This window comes from Littorina saxatilis, linkage group LG8, assembly GCF_037325665.1.
Source record: "Littorina saxatilis isolate snail1 linkage group LG8, US_GU_Lsax_2.0, whole genome shotgun sequence".
In the NCBI taxonomy this organism is placed as follows: domain Eukaryota; kingdom Metazoa; phylum Mollusca; class Gastropoda; order Littorinimorpha; family Littorinidae; genus Littorina; species Littorina saxatilis.
In genome coordinates this window covers 21,211,520-21,239,229 of record NC_090252.1, presented here as the reverse complement: position 1 = coordinate 21,239,229, position 27,710 = coordinate 21,211,520, and the positions used below count along the sequence as shown (strand labels likewise).

Here is a 27,710-nt window from a genome sequence, read left to right as displayed (position 1 = left end):
TCTCGTCTAAATATCGGACCCTATTGCTACGCTGAAAACACAATAGCTGTTAATGTTTTTTTGGAATCAGGAACCGACAAGGAATACGATGAAAGTGTTTTTAAATTGATTTCGAAAATTTAATTTTGATAATAATTTTTATATATTTAATTTTCAGAGCTTGTTTTTAATCCAAATATAACATATTTATATGTTTTTGGAATAAGCAAATGCTGGAAAATAAGCTGAACGTAAATTTGGATCGTGTTATAAAAAAATTTAAAAACATTTAAAAATTTTGATTTTTAATGACCAAAGTCATTAATTAATTTTTAAGCCACCAAGCTGAAATGCAATACCGACGTCCGGGCTTTGTCGAAGACTACTTGACCAAAATATCAACCAATTTTGTTTAAAAATGAGAGCGTGACAGTGCCGCCTCAACTTCCACGAAAAGCCGGATATGACGTTATCAAAGACATTTATCAAAACAATAAAAAATAAAACGTTCGGGGATATTATACCCAGGAACTCTCATGTACAATTTCATAAAGATCGGTCCAGTAGTTTGGTCTGAATCGCTCTACACGCACGCACACACGCACGCACACACACATACACCACGACCCTCGTTTCGATTCCCCCTCTATGTTAAAACATTTAGTCAAAACGAAACGTCAAAACGTGGGAACGAATGCGGGAAATGGAAGAGGGTGGGGGGGAGGGGGCAGGGTTGAGGTGATGAGTGAAGTAGAGCTACTGGAATGAAACAAGGGTAACAGATAAGGGAGTCCAAGAGAGAGCGAGTACCGAAGTCATAAGTAGCAGCGCAGCGGCCAGCAAGCAAGTTCAGCGATTTCAGTTCTGCAAACCCCCCATCCACCCCCGGCATCCACCTATTAGTTTTGTTGACGGTTCGCTGCGTGCACTGTGTACCCCCTTTTGAGATGATTGCATGTGCCTCATTTGAATCAATTTCTTGCATAGTATAATCAAAATGAGGGCTATATATATATGATTGTGTGAATTAGCAATTGATGTTGTTGAATTCATTGTCATTTTGGTTTTATGAACTGATATGTATGTCAACATTTGTTTCTTTTTGTGTGTGCGTGCGTGTGTATTTATCTCTGTACAATGTTATCTTTCATGGTCGTTGTCAGATGGTATTTTTCTCTGAAGTAAACTGCCCTCGTTACTTGGCCCAAATCAAATAAACCTCTTGGCTACGTGTGTTGGTACGGAAGCGAGAGTGTATGTGTGTGTGTGTGTGTGTGTGTGAGTGTGTGTGTGTGTGTGGTTGTGAGTGTGTGAGTGTGTGAGTGTGTGAGTGTGTGTGTGTGCGTGCGTGTGTATTTATCTCTGTACAATGTTATCTTTCATGGTCGTTGTCAGATGGTATTTTTTTCTGAAGTAAACTGCCCTCGTTACTTGGCCCAAATCAAATAAACCTCTTGGCTGCGTGTGTTGGTACGGAAGCGAGAGTGTATTGTGTGTGTGTGTGTGTGTGTGTGTGTGTGTGTGTGTGTGTGTGTGTGTGTGTGTGTGTGTGCGTGTGTGTAGGCCCTATGTGTGTGTGTGTGTGTGTCTGCGCGCGCGCGCGCGTGTGGTGACGGTGTGTGTGTGTGTGTGTGTGTCTATGTGTGTGCCTGTGTGTGTGTGTGTGTGTGTGTGTCTGTGTGTGTGTGTGTGTGTGTATGTGTGTGTGTGTGTGTGTATGTGTGTGAGTGTGTTTATGTGTGTATGTGTGCGCGCGCGCGCTTAAACCTAAAAGCTCTCAGGGAAAATGGATGTCTCCTCCCGATATCAATTTCGTGACGATACTTATATTACATATTACATTTGGGGCAAAAACACCTGTTATTCTGTTGGTGTATCAAAAACCACACCCAGTGTAAATCAAAGACAAACACAGGGTTCGTACAGAATTTGTGTCTCAGAAATTAAAGACTTTTTAAAGACTTTTAAAAGCCCTCAAAATAAAAATGAAAGACCAAAATTTGCGTGGACTAGTGTTGAACAACAATATTATCATAGTAATACTTACGCGTAACTTTCATCTGGATCTGTCCGACTTTTCAGTTTCCGGAAAATAAAAAATACACACACACACAAACAGACACACATGTAATTTAGATGGAGGGATGGGAGGTTGAAGGAACATTAGTGGCATGCGATGACTTGAGGGCATCAATGGCTCTGTCCAGTTTCACCACAGGCGGAAGACTAGTCTTTCTATGTAAGTAATGGTCCAGTGAACGATACCTTCCGCCTGTGGTTTCACCAAGGAAGCAGCTTTCTCACGAGACGTAAGCGCTCCAACACCCATCGAAGCGACGCTGATAGTCTTCTTGCAGACGCAGCAAAAAGCATTTCGCTTATTTCCTCCAGGGTCCTTTCGTATTCATTTCGAAAACTCTGGATTTCCAAGCCACGCATCTACGAACGAGCACAAACCCGGCATTTTTGCTCTTGAGACAATTGTGCATGTCCCGGATGTAAGCAATTTGCAAAGCCAAAGGGACATCACTCGAGCTGATTTGCCACTTTGTTCTCTGTCGTCTGCTGCAGGCGAACGCGATCACTTCGTTGTTGTTTTCCAATTTTCACGCATCGTTTATTTATTTATTTATTTTTTTGGGTGATAATTGGACAGAACAAACTAAAGACCAACATTGATACAGATGTCTTATTTTCCTTGCACAAGATTTTTGAAATTCACAAACCTGTACAAACCCAAGTGGATTTTTAAAGACTTATAAAGACATGAGAATGGTAGTTCATTTCTTACAAACCTGTAAAGACTTGTAAAGACCGTGCGAACCCTGCAAACAGTCCTGAACCGTATTGTCATCAAGATTAACAGACAAATGCCCCATTGCCAGGGATAACAATTGACAAATTACATGATACAGTGGTCGCCGCTTAATAAAACCGTGGTTAATAGAGCCAGCCGCTTACAAAAGCCGATTTCAGACGGTCCGGATTTATCACTCTATCTTATGTATTAGAAAAAGCCGGTTAATAAAACCAACCCGCCGCTTATTAAAGCCAGTTTTCTCAGAGAAATCACGTAGTTTGTGACTAAAACTCACATTAGCTTCTTCTTGTAATCGCTCAAGTCATAGGCCTATTTATTTTCACACCATCGTCACTGATTTGCGTGAACGTGCGAAGGTGGAAGCCGGGCTATCGGACTTGACAGGTGATGATGAAGATGACGAGGAGGATGAAGAGATGCCACCCCCACCGCCTTCAAACACAGAGATGAGGCAAATAATGACCCGCCTTCGATCTGGTCTGGAAAGTCGTGGTTACCGCATGGAAGAATTTGAACCATTCGCAGACTCAGTGAGAGAACTGATGTGGAAGACGACCAACAAACAAACACTCATAAAATCGTTCTTCTCTGCCGTGTAATGATTCGTGACGGTGACAGTGAAATTATTGATGTACCGAAGTGATCAAAGTAAACGTACATGTATGTACATAATTAATACAAAAGTTCAACATCCTTCGTGAAGTTTTGTTTAGATTCAAACAAGTGTAAATGACGAAAGAAAGTGACTGAGTGACGTAAACAAAAGAGAAGATTTTTTTTCTCGAAAATGACGTATTCCTGGACCGCCGGTTAATAAATCCGCCGCATATTAAAACCATTTTTCGTCGGTCCCGATGTGGCTTTATTAAGCGGCGACTACTGTACATGATACGACTTTAGCTCGTGCACTACTCAGCACACATATATCCATAATAGAAATAAACAAAATTAATAAGGGTTATTCTCAACCGCACGATTTTAACCATACACATTGATTTCATTAATAGATACAGGTTTCAAACACAAGTTCGGCCTGCAGAGAAATAATTTGAAATACTTGCGTATTTTGATTGTCTACGTTGGTTTTAGACTAATTACCCCCCCTCCCTCGGCCAACTGCCCCCACCCCCCGACGATAACTGAATTTGAAAGATAAAAGAGATACCAGTACCACGGAGAGGTGTTGATAGTGCACTCTTACTTGACTTGCGTGGCCAGCAACTCGTGTGGATCTTGTGTGTAGTCGAACACGGTCGTGCAGTGTTGCAAGCCCTTCTGTTGCAAACTGGTGATCTCATAAGTCATATTGCTGAGAAGATCACGGGGCGGGTGAGAAGGGTGTAATCCATGGTCCGTTGTGCAGTCTGAAAAAGAGGTTGCTCTTCGTTTGCAAAGTCTATTTTGGGGCAAAAGACGTTTTTTTAAAATAACTGTTACTGACGTGGAAGAGTTGCGTCTTGCTTATCTCGTACAAACAGGAAACACGTTGTCGGCCATTTAAAACCACGATCACAGCGAACAAGTGACTCAGATGTATATGATATGCAGTGGCTGCGCGAAATTACTTTGGATTCAAATGCAAGACAAGGGAAATAATCAAATGTTTGTAATGCAAACATTGTCATGAAGGTATATGTTTTCTCTAGCAACGATTTATCCACACCCTCATCGGGTTGTAATCATCTCACATGCAGCTAATTACTACTAAACAAAGTTATTTGCCATCTCTTTTTTTCTAGGTATTGCTTTAAATGCACATCAAAGTGAAATCCAAAGTACGACCAATAATTATCTGGTGTGTAATAATAGTGTAAGCAGTCCTTTACTAAGTCAGCGTTATAGTTAAGCCAGAAAATTAATACTGATGCTCAACAACAACGAACACAATCGTTTTTTCTTTGATGATATCGTCATTTTAATCTCAACAAACCAGAATACGAGGACACTTATGACACATCTGAAACCTGTCGCTTCTATTAACATTGTCCTGTCATGATTGTGCTTGTCAGAGTAATTTAAAAAGGCGAATTTTGGGTTCGAAGTGCGACGTCTTTGACGCCAATACAAAGTATTGTAGCTGACATGAGTAGATGAATTTCTTCCATGTACACAGTCAAAAGAAGGCTTGAAATAACACATTTTATTCGGGAAGCGCGGCGCGTTCTGCAGAATTGAGATTTACGACGCGCGGCGCTTCGAGGAGCGCTGCGATTGGTGACGCGCGATGTATTCTGCTGTTACATTTCCTTTATAATTAGCAACGTTTACATCACATAGCCAAGCTAGTCATCGTAATTCAGTTTCACCTAACTTTGTCACATCTCCATGGACGAGTTATTTTCTGAATGTAAAATGTTTGCCGCTGCATGGTGCATAATTTTTAAAGTGGCCTGGAGTAGAATTCTGAGTGGTCTATTGTTGTCCAAACATACCCAGCCCCAAATGTTATATTCGGGCGCAACAAGGTGGTGGCGACTAAAGAGGTGTTTGAGTACGCTAACAGCAGAGAAGGTAGAAGTAGACATACACTTACCGCCGCTTCCTTGCGTTCCTGAAAAAAAGTTGAAAACATGTTACTTTCACCGCAACTAAACTTGTGCCAAAAAGTAAGGAAACCATGGCATTTAATCTAAAATACAATATTCAAACAAGTCACATCAAGATATTTCATTTGATTTGATTTGCTTTCAAAATATGTTGTCAATCTGTCGGCCCGAAACTAAAATATCGACTCTTAAAATCTTGGAACAGTCATAGTCGAGACTTCTAAAACCTGGTTTCCGAAAACAGTAAACCGAGACGAGTCAATCTGGTGTAGATGAAGCATACCAACATAACAACAAATTTACATATAAATGGATTTTCTTACATTTTGAGCACAATTGCAGGGTATATACGAGCACAATTGCAGAGTAATAGGCAACTTGCGTATTACGCGTAATCGGCTGCCGATTCCGCGTAATCGGCTGCTGAATTCGCGAAATAGGCAAGTTTTAGAGGCGTTTACGCTATTTCGGCAAAACGCTGCCGATTTCACGTATTGGGCAGTGTTTTGCCGATTACGCGAAATGGGCAAAAAATAATGTTGCCCATTACGCGGAATCAGCATTCCTTCTTTGTCTCTGTAAATGTACTCCAGGTATATTTCTTGTATTTTCATTGTTTTCTTGTTACATCTATGCTGTAACTATTGCACTCTTATAACACATAAAATAGAGGATAAACAGGGCCGGACCAAATGAGTTGTACGGGGGGGGGGGGGTTCCTCCTTTTTTTTTGGGGGGGGCAAATCAGCAAAGTGGCGAAGCCACAAGCGCGCGCCTGCAAAGCAGGCGCGCGAACTAGGGGGGTCTGGGGGCATGCTCCCTCGGAACATTTTTGAAAAAACGGTTACAATCTGTACAATCTGGTGCATTCTGGGCCTTATTTTGAGGGTTAAGAGCAGCATTGTTTTGGTGCTAAAACTAGGTACATGCTTTTTCCAGGGGTGGGGTTCCAGAACCCCTGGAACCCCCCCTGGGTCCGGCCCTCGATAAATAAGGGTGCACGAAATACATCATAGCTGGCTCTACTTTCTGTCGTCCTTAATATTCCAAAAGAAACGACTCGGAAAAAGCCGAATATAAATTCATCAAAGACCGTAGGGGTATTATCTAGAAACACACACACACGCACACACACACACACACACACACACACACACACAAACACACACACAAACACACACATATAACTGATATAATTTCCCAAATAACCATATTTGTGTCAGAAGTTTTCATTCATGCTTCTAAATTAATTACAAATCAACACACAATCATTCTCACAATGAAATTGTTACCGATTGGTAAGGTACACACAGACAGACATGTTATGACCTTACCAGGGACAACACAACAAAAACAGATAGACAAAACAAAGGAAGAGAAAGAGGCATGCTATCAAAGTAAGCCAGTCAGACAGAAAGACAGGTTTGCAGTTAGTAAGGCAGGCAGATAAGCATACACGTACATACAGGCACTCAGGTAGACAGATACACAGGCAGAGGAACAGGCAAGCAGGCAAAGAAACCGACAATGATATTTGGGATTATGTTTTAGACCTTACCGATATGTTGAAAATAGGATCCAGTGCCGATGTAAGTGATATACTGGTCAACATGAATGCTGATTCCAACAACTGTAAACTGTTTGACTGTGGACAAATAATAATATTACACATTTTGAATACAAAAAAGACATGTCAATAAATCGTTTTAAATCAAAACTCCACAAGAATATGTATTGCAACAAATGTTGCATCCCAATGAAAGCTCATTCCCATGTCATTTTATGTAACCTTTCTATGGCATTAAAGGCAATCAACATGACTATCCGGCACAACTTTGGGATCAATCATTTATTTTACATGGATCACGTGACCACCGCTCATAAAAAGGTAAAATCGACCTGACAAAAACGCAAGGTACCAATTAAAAAATTGACATAAAATGATAACAGACATAATTTGGCTACGTTTTCATACGAGGAGAAAGTCATATCAATTATCTACCTCTAAAAGTGCTGTTTTATTTAGCTGGCTTGTGTATTTAATGTGTTATGTAACTCCTACTGATGCAGGTATCGATCGAAGACGAAAAGCGCTGTATTGCACCAATTTTATTGATCAATTGTATGTAGACTTGTAAAGTCATGATGTTTTTGGAGGTAAATGAACAATCCTATTAAGAGTTTTAAAACATTTAAAACAGTTTCAGAACATTGCAAAACATCTGAACAATTACATGTAACAATCTGAAGCATTGAAGTACCTCTCGTATGTTGACATATTATCCTGGAAGTTACACAGTAATCCATAGGCCATTCCTGAAATACAGCTGTTTTTGTCACGAACCCTCTCAATATGACGTGTTTCTTTTTTTTCCACTCATGGACTGACACCTGCATCAGTAGGAATAACATAACACGAAATATTGAAGCCACCAACAAAAAATAAACTGGCTAGATAACTGATTTGACTTTCTCCTCGCATATAAAATATGCCAAATTTTGCCTATTATCATTTTTTTCTTCGATTTTAATTGTTACATTACGTTTTTGTCTGGTCGATTTTGGGGGTACCCTTATCTGATCGGCGGTCATGCAATCCATGTTAAAGACATCTTTAATCGGAAAGGTGTGCAAACTAGTCAAATGGACTGCATTAAATGGCATTGGTAGTTTAAATCAAATGATACAAAAATAAACGCTTTAATCTGGGTGCCACATGTGTTGAAATAATTATTTGTTTTGCTAAGTTTGTTTTGCAAGGCATTTACATGTTATTGCTGAATCTGATGATATGTATTTAAAACAGAGGTTTACAAAATCGATTTTGTTATAACCCAATTCAAATTGATAAAATTCATTATCATGAAGGATAAGAATCTGCACGTGATTTTGCGCTGCTTAGTAAGCACAGTGTCCGTATGCATGCATGTCACATGTGCTGTTTTGATCAGTCATCAAAATCACATACTGCTTTTATGATATTATCTGTCAGTAATAGAAACAAGTACAGTGTAATTGACATTGGTACTGTTGCCCCTGTTGGTCTAAGATTAGTACAGTTAAAGGACAGTCTGCCACTCCCCTTTTTGGTCCAATCAGAATAGACTAGCTGACACCACATTACTATGTTAACTCCTTGGTCAAAATTAACCTTTAGGTTTACACATTATAACAATCGTTAACGCCATATGTGACCCTCCACCACGGAATGAGTCGCATGTCACCTTTGCATGATTTTCATATTTTTGCATGTCACCTTTGCATGATTTTCATATTTGTACATGTTCCTTAAGAGTGTTTTATGCTCTATCCAGTGGTGAACACCGTTTTAGATAAGAGCGTAAACTCTTTGCTTTATAAGCCTGTGACTAAGGTGACCCTCACACTGTTACCAGACACTCCCCGGACTTATATTAAGCCTAGCGCAGAACCGCGCGAGGTGACATGCGACTCATTTCGTGGTGGAGGGTCACATATTAAACCTTCATACAATCACATGTTTTTATTTTCTTCTAAATGAAACAAATACAAGTTTGCACACTTAAAAACACAGTCAACCATAAAGCATAACCTTACCCCGAAAACGGAGCTTAATATCCATGGTGGTCGATCTACATGTCACTCTGCTTTGCTCGGTGTTAATACTTGTTCCACCTTCTCCAGCCAGTTCAAAGACACGCAGTTCTGAGGCTGACATACATCGACCCTCTCGTGCCGTGTTAAGGCTCAACTCAACCTTCGTTTCGAAGAGACATGTTCCAATGATATTGAGAATGTAAAGGTTTCTTTCTTTCAGGCTGGGTCAGGGATGGGAAAGGATGGGAGGGCAAGCATAAGTTGAGCAAAGAGAGGTTAACAAAAACAAATAACTAACGTTTGGAAGAGAAAGGTACGGTTAATGTTAATACCTTTTCTTTTAAAAAAATACATCATTCATAATACTACTACTACTAATAATAACACATTGTCAGTAAGCACTGGTGTAACATGACTGAAGTGAGTTGATTGGCGAATGGCAATGCCCTACAAGTGTAGGCGTTAACAATCACAGAGAGCGTATTCATGCGTATTCATGCACCTGTACCCATTATTTCGATTTGAGACAGTTCTTCTAAGACATGTAGTTTATCGTCTCCACATTACCAAATGATGCGTGACCCTAAACTGTTACTTCCCCGCGGCTAAAAGCAGAAGTGTTTTCTGGCAGATTTCGAAACCAGAATTTGGATGTCGACTGATTCGATTGACTGTGCTAAGTAAGGGAGAGTTACTACTTCCGTACTGGTTATGGGAATCGTACCACTCGTTTTCACAGAAAACGGGTGATGATACGGAGCCAATGACTATGTAGCACGAAAGGATAGTCTAAAAGAATTAACTCACTGAAACGAAAATGGCGGATCAACACCATGTGGCAGCTAGATGAGAAGGAATCAATTTTAAAGCTTTTTGATGTTATTCTACATAGTTTTGTTTTGCGTGACATTGTATCTGAATATATACGCACAGACAAAATGTAATCTTGTTTTGTCACAAAGTCCAATGACTGACCTGTGATCCAGCCAAGTTTAGAGCAAACTGTCTCAGCCTCACCGTGTGTATAGCTTCGTTTGATATATATGACTATACAGTTACGTGTATCGTACCACTCTTGGTCATCTGTTTGGTACCGGTGGTACGATTCAGAAAACTCGTGGTACGATATACATGACTACATATAAGTGTGTGTGTTTGTTGTGAACGGTTTTCAGCAAGCAAAAGCAAAAACAATGGATTGCGTGTGTTTTCAGTGTGTCACCAATGGGCACACGAAAAGTGCACATCAAGTGATGGTTTCAATTACATTTGCCACCATTGTGATGATTCCAGTGAATAGACGATTGACTGTCAAAACAGTGTTTTGAAAGTGAATAGCCTGATTTGGCGTAAGTGTTGCCATGCTGTTTGCTGCAAAGTTTGGACTGAAACAGTTTTTTTGTATCTATATATATATACTACTTGTGTCTGTCTGTGTGTCTGTGTATTTGTGTATTCGCCATGCACGGCCAAAGTTCTCGATGGATCTGCTTCAAATTTGGTGGGCTTATTCAGAGAGACCCCGGACACAACCTCATCGATGATATATTTCAACACGTGCTCTCAGCGCGCAGCGCTGAACCGATTTTGGTTCCACCTCAGCTATTTTGGTTCCACCTCAGCTACCCGGGCCCCCATACCGACACACCAAAGCCAAAGTTCTTGGTGGATCTTTTTCAAATTTGGACACCGTATTCAGCTACACCCCGGACACAATATCATCGATGAGATATTTCAACACGTGCTCTCAGCGCGCAGCGCTGAATCGATTTTGGTTTTTGTGTTCATTTCACCATTATAAGTAACTCTTCCTTATCTTCTCATATTCTCCAGGTTTTCAGCGTTTACCTCCCTTCCTTCGTAATGGTGCACTATAGTGTGAGTGGAGCGTCTTCGGATATTCCCGGCGTTCTGTTACTGTTACTATTTTTAGAAGGTCAACGCAGTGTCCAGAACGTAAATTGGACCCGTAAATTATCCTCACTGTAAAAGTGCAAAGGTCGAATCAATTTATAGCCACGCGAAAAATACACTGTCATCTATCTCTCTATAGATACGGCTTCTCTGTGTTTTTGTGTGTGTGTGTGTGTGTGTGTGTGTGTGTGTGTGTGTGTGTGTGTGTGTGTGTGTGTGTGTGTGTGTGTGTCTCTATGTCAGCAACACCTGTGCATTGTTCAGTTCTGTTTGTGATGTGGTCTGGCGGCTTTTGTGTAAATGTATGTACTGGCCTTCCTTTTAGAAGCCATAACTTGCTCAGTCCTGTTTGAGTGGAGTTCGCCTCCAAAGGTGATTAACACTGTTACATTCGTCGACAAGGATGGGACTCGATATGGTCAGGAATGGCATTATGGCCACTGAATCATTTTCGTGCTGTTCCCATTCCACGAATCTGGGAGGGACCTAAGCTTGGCGGGTCCATTGTTCGGACCCGGCTAAGCCGGCGTACGGCTCTAAGTACTTCTTCCCGGCGAAGCCGGCTACCCGGCGAAGCGGGTATTCATTCTAGTTGTTTATATTTGAATAAAACAGGTCATGCCTATCGTACCTGCTGGTTATTGTTATAGTACCGGTAGAACGAATCGAGTGACCTGGTGGTACTTATTGAAGGCCCAGTCTCTTGATTCGTACCTTTCGAAGAAAAAAACAAACATTGTGTGGTGTCTATTGTGTGTACCATCTGCTAATATAAAACATACTATATGATAGAACCATATTGGCACTATATGCAAGGTGCAAATAGCAGTGCTCTGGGATATCATGCGTGCGATGCAGATGAGTTGTTTCTTAAGTGGTACGGAACCTGTAACTCTCCCTTACATGTAACAGACGGCAGCGTCAGTTCAATACTAAAATGAACGGTTTTCGCCTATTTCAGTACAACAACGATGTAAATAGAAAACACGAAGACTTCAAAACACTCTTACGGTACCATGTAGTCATACCACCAGCCTCCCAGATGAATGCGGATACATTACGAGACATAACATGCCAACTATATTTTTGACAAATAAGCGAACCATCGTGTCACTTTGACATTAGGAGACGTCACTCAGTTGTTTCGGGAGTGTTTTATTTTTAGGAGCACAGAAACGTCTGGTGCATGTTTTGCTACAAATGAATAACTGAATATATACATTAAACTGTATGCTTAAGCTGTAACTCATACTGTTAGTTGCAGAGGGTCTTCAAATCATAACATGCATGGTCGGCGATTAAACCGTCAATACCCCCGAAATGTGCATCTGTGGTGAGACGCCTGTAAGGCATGGCAAAGCCGGCACACACACACACATAAGTCTATCTAACTGGACTCGAAAAACATAAGAAGTTGTGTAAATTATTGTGGTTGGTTATCTGGATTTTTTAATATTGATTCCGGAATAAGGCAAGCTTGTCCTTTTTCCACACTAACCTTCGTATTAGCAGTTGAATTGTTAGCAATCAAAATTTGAGAGGCCAAAAATATAAAGTGTATGTCATTATGGAACTAGGGAGATATGGATAAAGTTTTGAAAGTATTGTTGTTCGCTGATGATGTTACATTGTTGTTGCAAGATGAACATGACAAGTTCCAAGTCCTGGCTTTGATTGATACATTTTCGGAAATATCAGGTTTAAAAATAAATCACCAAAAATCCAAACTAATGTGGTTTGGGTCACGAAGAACTGTAGGAATGAGTGTTGCGGTTTTGCATGAACAGACAAAATGAACATTATGGGTGTATATTTCTGTAATTACATGCGTGCGTCAAAAATGAGAAAGAATTGGGAAGAGAGAGTGAATGTTGCGAAAAGGCTCATCTGCGTGTGGGAGAAAACCCTCTTCAAACAATATGCAGCATTTGAACAAACCAGCAAACAAGAGAAAAAAACTTTACCGCAATACTTCCACTTTTCTGTGGTACAAAAAATATGCTGAAGTCTTTTGCAGCATGAAGAACCTGCTGATTGCGGTAAAATGTTGCACGGTGTCCCAGTGAATGACTACCCGAGATAATCTGGTGATATGCTGAAAAATTAACAACAATCACCATCATCATAGGTAATATAAATAAACTTGACCAACATATTATTGCAACAAATTTCAAATCCAAATTAAAGCATTAATTCCTGTGTCATTTCATTAAAACTGTATATGCCAGTTAAGGCCGTTCATTTAACCTTCAGGATCACCTTTTGGATTATTTCTGTTACAGGGATCACGTGACCGCCGCTCAAGTATGGGTACCCTCAAAATCGACCAGAAAAAAACGAAAGAGCCAAATGAAAAATCGACAAAAAATCACAATAGGTAAAACTGTGCAACTTTCACATACGAGAAGAAAGTCAAATCAATTATCTACCCTGAACAGACTGTTTTGTTTTGCTACCTTACGTATTTCGCTGATGCAGGTGTCGATCGCAAGAAGGGTCAAAAACGGGACGTTTTACGTCAATTGTTATGGTAGTACGGTTGCTAGAAGCGCTGACCAACAAGTGTTCAGATATTTTTCTAATTGTCGTTTCTTTATAGTAAAATATGTGCTGAAAACAGTCAGCTATCGCACCATCAAGAAATCGGTTCCCTAGTACCCCTTTAAGGCTCTGGAACCACCCCGGGTGGCAATATCGGGTCGCAACAAAGAGTGTTCCCCATAGCCGGAAAGAGCCTCAACCGTGAAAGATAGAAAGAAAGGTATTGAACAAAAAAGACGCACAACACCAATGTGAACCATTTGTGTTATCATACTTATATTAAAATACTGATGACCATGGAATAAATGGGTTATTTTTAGATTTCTGACAAAAAATCGCGAAAAACATGACAAATTGTCTTTTTTATAGCCTAAACTATGTAAGATTTAAAGACAAGTATTGAACACAAAAGATAGCAATGGATAATGGCAACAACATTTGCTCTCATTGTTGTACAAAATTGTTGATTGTTTTTTAATACTTTTCCGTTTTTGTGGATTTCACAAAGCATACCAATTAAACGGCAGTCCAGGTAACTCGTCCGAATTTTTGCGGCTAAGAGCCTCAACATTTGAAGATAGAAAGACTATCATTGAACAAAAACTATGGTAAACACTAATGTTAATAACTTTTGATCTCACACTGATATTGAAATATGATGACCATGGAATTAATGGGCTATTTTCAGATTTGTGGGTACAAAATCGCCCAAAACATGACAAATTGTCTTTTTTCTAGCCTAAACTATGAAAGATTTAAAGACAAGTATTGAATATAAAAGATTAAACGGGATAATAGCAACAATATTTGCACTCATTGTTGTACAAAATTGTTGATTGTTCTTGAATAGTTTCCGTTTTTGTGGATTTCACAAAGCGTACCGATTAATCGGCAACCCGTGTCAATCATCCGAATTATTTCATGCTGCGCCAAAACGATTGAAAATGGATGGAATATTAGTGTTTGAAGACAAAAGGCGCACATTGTCATGTTAAGCATATCTTGTTACACCGTATACACATCAAAATCGTGATAGCTCTTGGTTTGAATGTTACAATGTTTGATTTTGTGCAAGTTACACACATTGATACTGACAAAATGTAATGATATTCCAGGACAATATATCCCCCCCCCCCCCCCCAACTCAACTCAAATTTTATTGGCTTCAATTTTCACATAGAAGAATTTGTCTTGCGCTTGGGATTAAGACATAGGCAGAAAGTAAGAGTATAACATATAAAAACAGTATTCATATCACATTTCATGTATCATACACAGTAATCACTAATATAGGCCTAGGCCTGCAGATATCACATTGTCCCTGTATCACACATGCGCGCTCTTTGGGTCCCCAAAACACTTTACATGGTGAGTCCCATTGTGGTGCCAAAGTAGAAAACAATTATATTCACTTTAGCGATAGTCCGCAGTAGACGACATCAAATGACACAGACTGTAATGATAACTCAAAACTCGTCATCGCTTTCAGCAAACGCGTCAAAGTCAACCTCCTCATCTTCTTCCTCGTCTTCCTCGTCATCCTCTTCTTCACAACCACCATCTGCCAGAAGATCGATCAGCGACACAGGTAGGATGGGCTTGAGGCACCACACGGGTTCCAGGACTCTGTCTGCATTTTTCGTCCATCCCTGCCCCTGGTCGTAGGGTTTGGGCCTCTCCAGAATGCCTTCATGAGCACGCTTGTACAGGGCAACGCGGTGGTTTACTCGCTGAATGTGCGGCATCAGAGCAGATTGGCAGGGAGGCATGCGGGCTAGATCGACCTTACACTTGGACGTGAGTTTCTCGTTGTCTCCCACCATCTTGCGGAGTAACTTTCCACGAACGACTGGTGCAGTCCTCTCCGCTGTACACATAGAACCCAAGAAGAGTGGCACAGTAGTCATACCCCAGGGACTCTGCAAGCTCAGAGAGGTTGATCAGTTGCCGATGTTTTCCTGATCCCGTATACAGTCAACTTGATGGCTTCAGCGTGGTAGAGAAGAATGACAAAGATGTCCGTGTCCGGGGTTCTGACCACAGCGTTATTGTATCCCAGCGCTGCGGCATGATGGAGGTACAGCACCACCCTGGTGTCAGTCTCTTCCTGGTTGCTGTAGATATTGGGAACCTCATGCACCTCTACCTGAAAACACAATGGCCATTAGAACATTTAGATTGGAATCTAAACTGGAAAATATATGAAGACTCCAATCTAAATGTTCTAATGGCCATTGTGTTTTCAGGTAGAGGTGCATGAGGTTCCCAATATCTACCACGCTGAAGCCATCAAGTTGACTGTATACCTGGATACGGGATCAGGAAAACATCGGCAACTGATCAACCTCTCTGAGCTTGCAGAGTCACTGGGGCATGACTACTGTGCCACTCTTCTTGGGTTCTATGTGTACAGCGGAGAGGACTGCACCAGTGCATTCAAAGGAAAGGGGAAGGTGGGGCCCCTTAAGAAACTGGAGAAGAACCCCAAGTTTCACACGGCATTCAGGCAGCTTGGTGACGACTGGGATGTCAAACTTCGGGTGGTCAAGCAGTTGGAAGAGTTTACGTGCCTGATGTACAATTACAGTCGTGAGAAATCAGTTGATGTCGTTCGTAGAAAGCTACTCCGCAAGATGGTGGGAGACAACGAGAAACTCACATCCAAGTGTAAGGTCGATCTAGCCCGCATGCCTCCCTGCCAATCTGCTCTGATGCCGCACATTCAGCGAGTAAACCACCGCGTTGCCCTGTACAAGCGTGCTCATGAAGGCATTCTGGAGAGGCCCAAACCCTACGACCAGGGGCAGGGATGGACGAAAAATGCAGACGGAGTCCTGGAACCCGTGTGGTGCCTCAAGTCCATCCTACCTGTGTCGCTGATCGATCTTCTGGCAGATGGTGGTTGTGAAGAAGAGGATGACAAGGAAGACGAGGAAGAAGATGAGGAGGTTGACTTTGACGCGTTTGCTGAAAGCGATGACGAGTTTTGAGTTATCATTACAGTCTGTGTCATTTGATGTCGTCTACTGCGGACTATCGCTAAAGTGAATATAATTATTTTCTACTTTGGCACCACAATGGGACTCACCATGTACAGTGTTTTGGGGACCCAAAGAGCGCGCTGGATATATTGTCCTGGAATATCATTACATTTTGTCAGTATCAATGTGTGTAACTTGCACAAAAGCAAACATTGTAACATTCAAACCAAGAGCTATCACGATTTTGATGTGTATACGGTGTAACAAGATATGCTTAACATGACAATGTGCGCCTTTTGTCTTCAAACACTAATATTCTATCCATTTTCAATCGTTTTGGCGCAGCATGAAATAATTCGGATGATTGACACGGGTTGCCGATTAATCGGTACGCTTTGTGAAATCCACAAAAACGGAAAATATTCAAGAACAATCAACAATTTTGTACAACAATGATTGCAAATGTTGTTGCTATTATCCCGTTCAATCTTGTATATTCAATACTTGTCTTTAAATCTTTCATAGTTTAGGCTAGAAAAAAGACAATTTGTCATGTTTTGGGCGATTTTGTACCCACAAATCTGAAAATAGCCCATTAATTCCATGGTCATCAATATTTCAATATCAGTGTGAGATCAAAAGTTATTAACATTAGTGTTTACCATAGTTTTTGTTCAATGATAGTCTTTCTATCTTCAAATGTTGAGGCTCTTAGCCGCAAAAATTCGGACGAGTTACCTGGACTACCGTTTAATTGGTATGCTTTGTGAAATCCACAAAAACGGAAAAGTATTAAAAAACAATCAACAATTTTGTACAACAATGAGAGCAAATGTTGTTGCCATTATCCATTGCTATCTTTTGTGTTCAATACTTGTCTTTAAATCTTACATAGTTTAGGCTATAAAAAAGACAATTTGTCATGTTTTTCGCGATTTTTTGTCAGAAATCTAAAAATAACCCATTTATTCCATGGTCATCAATATTTTAATATAAGTATGATAACACAAATGGTTCACATTGGTGCTGTGCGTCTTTTTTGTTCAATACCTTTCTTTCTATCTTTCACGGTTGAGGCTCTTTCCGGCTATGGGGAACACTCTTTGTTGCGACCCGATATTGCCACCCGGGGTGGTTCCAGAGCCTTAAAGGGGTACTAGGGAACCGATTTCTTGATGGTGCGATAGCAGACCGTTTTCAGCACATATTTTACTATCTAGAAACGACAATTAGAAAAATATCTGAACACTTGTTGGTCAGCGCTTCTAGCCACTAAACTATGGGTATCATGTCAAAAAGCACTACATTTTAACAATGACTTCGTGGACTGCTTTGAAACTTTCAGAATATTTTACTAACATACTAGAAACTCCTCCTTGTCTTCCTCCTCGGTGTCGTTGGTGGGTGCGTAACACTGGATGATGTGCAGGTTAATCCTCCGCTTCTTGGTTCTGAAGGTAGCGGTGAGAATCCGTGGTCCGTGGGCTTCCCATCCAATGAGCGCTCTCTGTGTCGTCTTGGACAACATCAGGGCCACTCCTCTGGTGTGTGGAGCACCCTCTTCCTCGTGGCCCCAAAACAGCAGCATCTTTCCAGTAACGAGTCTTCTCTGTCTGGAGCCTGTCCATCGTGACTCGCTGATTCCCAGGATGGACAGGTTGTAGTTCCTCATCTCGGCTGCCACTTGCGCAGTTTTGCCGGTTTCAAACATGGTCCGGACGTTCCATGTCCCGAGAGTGGTGGTGGTCCTGGTCGATATGATGGTCGTCGGCTCGGTGGTTTTCAGAGGCATCTGGCTTTCGTCACCGTGCTTCATAAGCTCTCCAGCTGGAGATCTATCTTCTCCCAGGGCCGAAATGTTCCTTGTATCTCTTGTTGACGTTTCTGTAACGAGTACTTTTTTCCATGGATGAGTTGTTAGCCCTTCGCCCAACCTCCAACCTGGAGGGCCAGGGTGTATACTTAGTCACCTCAGCACTATGAAGGCTCCGGCCGGCATAGCTCTTTGGATCATCAGGGCACGCAAGCTGCTACGGCACGGCAAGGCAAGGCATATACACCAGTAGCATAAATACGCAATGTAGCAAAACAAAATAATCTGTTCAGGGTCGATATTTGGTTTGACTTTCTTCTCGTATATCAAAGTTGCACAGTTTTACCTATTGTGATTTTTTGTCGATTTTTCATTTGGCTCTTTCGTTTTTTGTCTGGTCGATTTTGAGGGTACCCTTACGTGAAAGGCGGTCACGTGGTCCCTGTACAAGAAATATTTAATCCAAAAGGTGATCCTGAAGGTTAAGTAAACGGCCTTATCTGGCATATACAGTGGCAATGAAATGACAAAGGGATTAATGCTTCAATTTAGGTTTGAAATTTGTTGCAATACGTTTTTTGCCAAGTTTATATACACCAGGCACACATTATTTGTGCTAACTATTATTTTATTAAAGAAACTTTTAATGTCACTCTTATTGATTCAAACTCCAACCATTTCAATATGTAAATATGCCCAAGAGCAAAACATTTCTCACTCAGAGGTCTTTAAAAGATGAATTAAGCCTGTGCAGTAGCAATGGTCTGTTAACAAACGAAAATCAAATATTCTATAGAAAGATCATTCTGTACTTAAAGACTCGCACTTGAACACGTTGCATCATGTATTTATCAATTAGAGTATCAAATCACAAGGGCATTCCACCAATACGAACTGCACCCCGCCCCTCTCATGTAAAATTCCGAAACAAACACAGAAAAACAGAAACAGCAGATAACATTCTGACGAACACAAAAATAAGAACTTACCATTATTTTGCTTGGGGAATGGCGGAACGTAGAACCAAGTTAAAACAAAGCCTCTCTCCTGGTTCAGTGTGCTCCCATTCTTGGCCGTAATAAATCTAATTCTGTAGGATATTTGTTGCACGCTTTCCTTTTCTTTTGAATCTGGGACAAAAAAAATGATTGAGGTATTGACCACTATAGAACTGACAACTATTGAAAGTGTTGATTTTATAACACTATAACGTTGAAAAAAAGACAACGAATGACACCATTTTAATGTATAACATAATACTGGTTGATTTAGATAGCGGATGACGAAAAATGCAAGCTTTAGCAAGCTTTTTTTCTGACATGGGAACCCCTGTTTTGTACTTGGAGTATTCTCAAACACAATTGGCGTATTTTCAGAAAAAAATGAGTGTACTCCACACAGCATTTGAACATAAATGATTCTAACATGCTTCGCACACATCCTTTGCAACGATAAGTACATTTACCGATACATTTAAAATAAATGCTTCTTTCAATGTTTAGTGACAAAAGATGTAATCATTGATCAAATGCCGAGTTAAAACGTTATTTGTAATCATTAAAATAAACAGTGCCCCAGTTTATATACAGGAATGACAATCTACATGTGTAACATTGGGTGTGTGAAACTCTGTGGCCTACTGTTGTCATTGCACATCTGTTTGATCATAGCTGATTAACGGGAACACTGATACTTCTGAGGGATGTTCGAGTCCAGAAACGTAACTTTAACTGTCTATGAAAAGTCGCAGTTTGCGGCAATGCCAAAAGGCAAGTTCATTTTCAAAATCAGCTTCAAAACCATAGCTTCAGCAGAATATGCCGCCTGTTCCCCATGGTTTATTTTTCAGAGGGTCAACAGTTTTTAATGCTTCTCGTGCCGGCTACGTTTATCATGGTCATTTCACGTTTGTTGTGCAGAAATTTGACCCGCAGCGTCTGGCAGAATTTGCAGTCTTGCCACCATTTGACGCCACGCTGGTTGGTAGGTATATGCTTTGAGTGAAACTCCTGTGCACTGACAGATTTTTTCTTGGCCTCTGCTTGAAGCAAGCGACCACTGTGTTGTTGTTTCCGCATGATGGAAAACCGTAATGGCAGCGACTTTCGCTTTGTCCTTGTGACCTGCTCTTGTCTCGTCACTTCCTATGAACTCAAATTGGCTCTAGTTACATCTTTATCGCTAAACTGGGTTATTGAGACAAAGCGATATGTGACAGGCCACGAGAGCTGCAAAACGAGTGTGTGAAAATACTTGATCGTCTTCGGGATGTGCTTGTGAAGAAAAGTATTGTAGGTATTGTTCTCGTCGTATTTTGTTTCCACCGACCGTACTAATCGTATTTTAGACAACCAAGCGTACAACATATGGTGAACTCGTATGGATTTCCAGGTCTGCTTTCCATGACCGCGAACTAAGACCATCAGTGTTTAAAATCCACTAACACGAAGTGTGTAACCTATTTATTCCACCTTTGGTCAAGTTTTCAACAACACAAAAAGAACACTGTTTATGCATCAGTTTGATTATATCCTAATCTCTCAGTCAGTCAGACAAGCAATGCAAGTGTCGATGCATTACCCATATTTTACTTCTTAACGATCAAGAAGGAGTCAAAGTGTTGATAAACTACCTACGTATTATTTTTTTAAGGAACACCCAGGAATGGAAGTGTTGAATAATAAACAACGTTTTACTTTCAAACAACCGACAATCAAAATGTTAATGCAGTTTTCATACATTACCTAAGAAGCCTCTGTGGTCAACTTTCATGTTGCCGAGGAAAATGTCACCACAAAGCAGAGAGAAGGGTTCATAACTGACGGGTTGTGCCCCATTCTTAGAATATCCACGTGATATTTCCAGAACGTCTATTCCATTGTCCACTAGCTCTGAGATCGTATGATGCTGGTCTCTCTTGCAAGTCATCAATCTGCATGATTATAAAGAGACAACGCTATCGAATGTACTTAACAACGTCACGTGTGTGTGTCTCAGAGAGAGAGAGAGAGAGAGAGAGAGAGAGAGAGAGAGAGAGAGAGAGAGAGAGAGAGAGAGAGACAGAGAGAGAGAGAGACAGAGAGAGAGAGACAGAGACAGAGAGAGAGAGAGAGAGTGAGAGAGAGAGAAATCTTTATTATCGAGGGTAATAGATAAGCAAGAATATTGCTTTTTTACATCCAGCCCTAGTCCTAATATAGGGTCAACAATATAATATAATATATAATATAAATTATAATATATATATATATATATATATATATATATATATATATATATATATATATATATATATATATATATATATATATATATATATATATATATATATGTATAGGTTACAACACGAGTTGTTTTTTATATGGCTTGTATTTCAGTCAAGACCCAGCGGGTCTCGGGGCGGGGATATAGCTCAGTTGGTAGCGCGCTGGATTTGTATTCAGTTGGCCGCTGTCAGCGTGAGTTCGATCCCAGGTTCGGCGGAAATTTATTTCAGAGTCAACTTTGTGTGCAGACTCTCTTCAGTGTCCGAACCCTCCCCCCGTGTACACTACATTGGGTGTGCACGTTAAAGATCCCACGATTGACAAAAGGGTCTTTCCTGGCAAAATTGCTTAGGCACAGTTAATAATTGTCTACCTATACCCGTGTGACTTGGAATAATAGGCCGTGAAAGGTAAATATGCGCCGAAATGGCTGCAATCTACTGGCCGTATAAAATTTCATCTCACACGGCATCACTGCAGAGCGCCTAGAACTGTACCCACGGAATATGCGCGATATAAGCGTCATTGATTGATTGATGGATGCATATCATCGGGAGACACGAGCCTCTGGCGAGTGGATCTCGATTGATATTCCCGCTGGGTCTTGACTGAAATACAAGCCATATAAAAAACCACGAGTGTTGTAATCTGTATATCCCATTCTACCATCACACACAAAGTGTTGACTACTAGCAGCACTGTTGCGGTGCCAGCGAGACTTGGCCCTTTTGCAACCTCAAACTAAGTGACCGTCGCTGAAAAAATAAAACGAATGAGTGCATCGATAAGTACGCGGTAACACTACTTTCAGACCATTTAAAAGCTTTAAGTAAAAAGGTTCATAAGTTGCAAGAAAGTAATGAAGTCGTATAGAAATCCATTTAGTTGAAGCGCACAATTCTTTTGTTTTGCGAGTGTGTTTGCATGGATAAACCTAAACTGGTATGGGTGTGAGGAAAACAGGACCCAAGTCTGTCACCGCCGATTGATTGCATTTTGAAGGAATATGACTGGATTACGGAAAAATACACACATGTTAAGTTCTTGGATACCTTCATCGCCAATGTGGACTTACTGCAGAGCCAGGCAAAAGAGTAGACTTGCTCGCAAAATTCGTGAAACAGCCGATGTTTGATAACGAAGCGAAGCCAAAGGACGCTTCTCGGTAGATAAACAGTCGTCTGGTACGATGCAAGGGAGGGTACTCGTTTGCAACCATTGGCATTGTGATAGTGTTCGACTGTTCAAACTAGTGTTATGCACGGGTTAATAAAACTGCGGATAGAACTCTTTAGCAGCAAAGCAATTAAGAGTGTATTACACTCTACCTTTAAGCATATTTCTGATTGGATTAAGGTTGTGCCAGCTTAAACTCTAGTTTTTATCTGTGTGCTGTCCGGGTGCAAGGGAGACTACTCTTTTGTTTTGGTTTTCATGGCACTGGCAGTGTTTCGTACTGTATGTAACAGAGTATGTTCTTGTAAACCGGTCTGCAGTAGACAGGGACACGGAGAAAACGTTCGAAACAGTATTGAGGGAACACATTTTCTTTCTGTTGTGTTGCATATTCTTTTTTGGATTGTTCCTATGGTAGCGATGCTTGTCGACACACGAATAGCAAACAGAGGTTCGATCGTTCGCTAGCATCTGTGTATCTTGTAAGTTGAATGTTCGTTTTTTCGACCTGCATTGCTTTCATAATGAAAGAAACGTTTGTTTATTGCATCCCATACATCAGATCAGTTCCGAGATTCATTTTTGCGTGCAACTGATATGGTTTTCTGAGCCGTGCGATACGATTTTGGAACTTCATACAAATGTGTCACATTGTTCGGCGCGAGGTCAAAGGTCGGGAGGAAAGTAGATCTTTGCCCAAATCGGAATCTGCACTATCATATATTTTTTGGAGTCCATGATGCATTTATTGAGCTATAAAAATACAACATATATACCCATACTGAAGTAACACAGACAAAGAAGCAGCTCATGGGATATATATATATATATATATTAAAACAAAATCAACAAAAAGAAAAGCCAAACAAAGAGTGTCAAGTGGCAGCCCAAATGTTCGACCTGTTGCCAGAGAGAGAGAGAGAGAGTGAGAGTGAGAGAGAGAGAGAGAGAGAGAGAGAGAGAGAGAGAGAGAGAGAGAGAGAGAGAGAGAGAGAGAGAGAGAGTGAGTGTGTGTGTGTGTGTGTGTGTGTGTGTGTGGGTGTGTGTGTGTGTGCGTGCGTGCGTGCTTGCGTGCGTGTGTGTGTGTGTACACGTGAATATGTGCGTATACAACAGTATTTACCGTAAAGTACCTTGTAAGCGCCCACCCCCCCTGCGCACCAATTCCGACCCAAAGTAGGGGGTGGGCGCTTACTAGGTACTACACCCTGTGCACGAGCAGTTTTCAATAAGAAATGTGATATTTGATCACTTCGTAATCATATCTTCTTTTTTTTCATCTTCCATTGTTTTTCTTGTTCGTATTGTCATTAGAAGAGCTTGGGGGAGACAAATGTCGTCGCATCCTTTTCTTGTCTGCAGAGGTGCCGCTGCCGCACTGTGTCTCTGTTTCCCTTGAACAAGGGGTACGTCTTTTGGACTGATATGGGCAGCAGTCTATTTTACTTGGCCAAAGACTGTTTTCGGTGGAAAGAGAGAGAGAGAGAGAGAGAGAGAGAGAGAGAGAGAGAGAGAGAGAGAGAGAGAGAGAGAGAGAGAGAGAGAGAGAGAGAGAGAGAGCGAGAGAGAGAGAGAGAGAGAGAGGAGGGGGAGTATTGTGTGTGGGTGTGTATGTGTGTGTGTGAGTGTGTGTGTGTGTGTGTGTGTGTGTGTGTTTCCATTGGCGTTATTATCCAAATAGTCAAGAGCTGACAGCTTAAATGCAACAGTGTACGATTTGATCCGCGGCATCTTGTAATCATTGACTTGCAGGCGTTTAGATCTAAGGCGTGCAGACACACGTGATAGGGTTTGCAAGAAAGGGATATCATTAACAAAACTAGCAGATCAAGTGCGGAATTTTTATTTCCCCTGATTTCAATGGTGTAAAGTGGGGGGTGGGCGCTTACAAGGTACTATACCCTATGCACGGTTTTGGACTAAAAGTGGGGGGTGGGCGCTTACTCGATACTGGGCGCTTACAAGGTACTTTACGGTATTTCGAGTGCTTGGCTCTGTGTGTGTGTGTCGGGGCTGTGTGTGTGTGTGTGTGTGTGTGTGTGTGTGTGTGTGTGTGTGTGTGTGTGTGTGTGTGTGTGTATGTATGTATGTATGTGTGTGTGTGTGTGTGTGTGTGTGTGTGTGTGTGTGTGTGCGTATGTGTGTATGTGTGTGTGCGATCGCATCGCATGTTTGTGTATGTCGTTGTGCGAGCGTGTGTTCGTTAGTCCGTGAGTATCTGCAAAAATAAATCGGTGTGTCAGTCTGGCTTTTTGTCCATCTTACTTTTCGTCTGCACGTCCTTTCCTGGTGGAGAGATCTGAGACGAACAAGTCCAGCCTAGGGAAATTCAGCAAGTACCACGTGCAGTCAATTCCCTCCCGGTAGTGTTGGGGGTAATTGGGGCTTGCAACATGACCGTACTGGAGACCAGCTGTAGCACGGACAGTGTAGCCACAACCTAAGTGATAACAGACAACTATATGAGAACAGATTAGTGCTGATAGTGATTGAAAGAAAGAGACAATGTTTCATGTCCTACAGGCTAAATATTTCGCCTCTTAAGGACCAGATATGGATTATATGATATTTTAAGTTTTACGCCCTCACAGTTTTTGATGAGATACACACGCGTCTGCACGAAGGAAACTCGAGGTCTTTTACGTGCCATTGTGGTGACACGGGGGTGGGACATGGCTTCCGTAGGAAAGAGATAATGCTTATACTGTTCTACAGGCCAAAAAGTTCGCCTCTTAAGGACAAGATATGGGTTATATGATTCGAGTTTTACGCCCACACGGCTTTTGACGAGTTACACAAATGTATGCGTGTTTCAGTGGTATGAGCCATCTGCACTTATGGCAGAATGACCGAGGTCTTTCACATGCCATCGTGGTGACACGGTGGTGGGACATGGCTTCCGTTCCTGGGTCTGCACATAAAGTTGACCCGTGTCCGTCCCGGCCCGAATTTGAACCTGCAACCTTCCGATCACAAGTCCAGTGCTCTACCAACTGAGCTACCGGGCCCCCGATAGTTATTGCGCTCAGTCAAGGCGTTATGAAGAGAAAATCAAGCACCCTCCTTCCTTTAGAGCTGGCAACGTAACACTCGCTGGTATTACTTCTTGAGAACAATCAAGTGGGAAGGGCGTCAAGGCACCACCTTTATGAACCCTGCTTTCACAAACCATAACTTTTTGGTATAATTCCGACAGAGTATTTTCATGCATTTGTCTATTTCTAAGCGTATAAAGGCTGGTGACATGGACCACGCCGTATAAACGGTTGCGTCGACTGAAAGCCGCGGGATCGGTTGCATCGACTAAAAGCCGCGGGATCAGGACACGCGAGGTGAGTTTCTCTACAAAATTACAAATCTCTTCTCTTAATTAGTAGATTATCATATAACTTTTGTTTACACTTTGAACTTAGGTATTGTAGCATCACATCATCGATTTTTTCATTGATTGCATTTACGTGGGAATGTTAAACTGTGATTATTTACACTTGTTCAAGCGAATTTGTGTAAACTTTGACTTTCAACCTTCACCACCAAAAAACAAGCTTTCGGACAAAGCTACAGACAATTAAGATGTAATCAATGATTATTTATTGGCCATTGGGTTAAATTGTATTAGCGAATGTTACATGGTTACTTCATATTTTACGGATATGTAAAGACACCAGTCAGTTTGACGGTTGCACACCATGGACGAGCGTGGTTGCACGTCGCGACAATATTTGATTGCCAGCGGTTGTGTACCATGGGACATTGTCCTTCTAAATTTGCCAGTAATATCAAGTTATATTAGGTGAATGTCTCAGCTCTTGTTTTGTTATGTTTTTATAGCCCCCCACCACCTTTAATGTCGATGTTTTGTGCTTTTTTTACGATCCGATAACTCCAAATGTTGCTTCTCTGCAACCCCCAACCCCCACGGTAGCGGGCTACCATCCGGCCCACCGATCCCGGCAGAGAGGGGCCGGATCCGCCCCTGGAGAGACACAGAGAGAGAGAGAGAGAGAGAGAGAGAGAGAGAGAGAGAGAGAGAGAGAGAGAGAGAGAGAGAGAGAGAGAGAGAGAGAGAGAGAGACGTAAGACATTTTATTGCATAAACAAAGTTCATTGCAAGGGGAGGCTATGGGGGTGAGGGTCTACAGGTTAGTATACATGAGAAGTTGCAAACATATTAAATGATTAGAAAACAACCTTATATACAAGCCTGAACACAATCATTATCATTCTTGCCTTTTCGTGTGCATGTAGCACGTGATCATCTTAACAAGACCACCGAGGTGAAAATAAAACTGTAACAATCAAAACAACGTTGACCCAAAAAATGAAAATAGCTATAATATATACACTTAAGTAAAATCAAATAATGTACATGCATTAAACAGCCAATATTCTTTGTCATTTATGTTAAATTTAAGCACATTTATTGAAATTCAGATCAAAATCTAAAATCATGCACATTCGTAATTCACACCAACTATGCATTACGCTACTCTGTTTTCACGTCAATCGCAATCAAAAAGGTACACAGATAATACCAATACGTACGGATATAAACAAAATTAAGAACATTATACCGATGATTAATGTATTCGCACAGTCGCTTTTCGTACACACACACAAAAATAGGCACATTATACCAATAAGAATGTATTTACTTTATATTATGATTATGTAATCAAAAGTCAAACACTCGTTATAGGAAGTGAGACAGGTCTAGAACCGAACGTTCATCGTCCAAGGAGAGAGAGAGAGAGAGAGAGAGAGAGAGAGAGAGAGAGAGAGAGAACGAGAGGGAGAGAGAGAGACAAAAAGAGAGAGAGAGAGAGATAGAGAGAGAGAGATAGAGAGAGATAGAGAAAGAGATAGAGAGAGAGAGAGAGAGAGAGAGAGAACGCAGGAACGCAGGAAATTTAATGCGAGGCCACCGGCATATACGCATGGGGGTTTACAAAAGACACAGGAAAAAATAGGAATAAAAATCAACAACAAAATTTCATGGTTGTACAGAAACAAAAAAAAATATATATCGTGGCACGAAAATTTACAAATTTTGTCTCAAAGTATCAGTCATAGCAACAATTGCCTGTTTGAAATTTC

The 27,710-nt window shown here is 41.1% G+C and overlaps 1 protein-coding gene across 1 annotated transcript in view; it reads right to left on the bottom strand.

The window, feature by feature from the left end:
• LOC138974552 (uncharacterized) overlaps positions 1–27,710 on the bottom strand; it is a 315,190-nt gene that overhangs the window by 68,512 nt on the left and 218,968 nt on the right. The window contains exons 50-57 of the mRNA XM_070347269.1: positions 24,879–25,053; positions 20,916–21,103; positions 19,161–19,301; positions 12,801–12,931; positions 8,923–9,082; positions 6,905–6,991; positions 5,334–5,351; positions 4,002–4,164 (exon numbers count right to left, since the gene is read on the bottom strand). Of these exons, the coding sequence (XP_070203370.1) occupies positions 4,002–4,164; positions 5,334–5,351; positions 6,905–6,991; positions 8,923–9,082; positions 12,801–12,931; positions 19,161–19,301; positions 20,916–21,103; positions 24,879–25,053 (1,063 nt within the window). The remainder of the gene's footprint in view (positions 1–4,001; positions 4,165–5,333; positions 5,352–6,904; positions 6,992–8,922; positions 9,083–12,800; positions 12,932–19,160; positions 19,302–20,915; positions 21,104–24,878; positions 25,054–27,710) is intronic.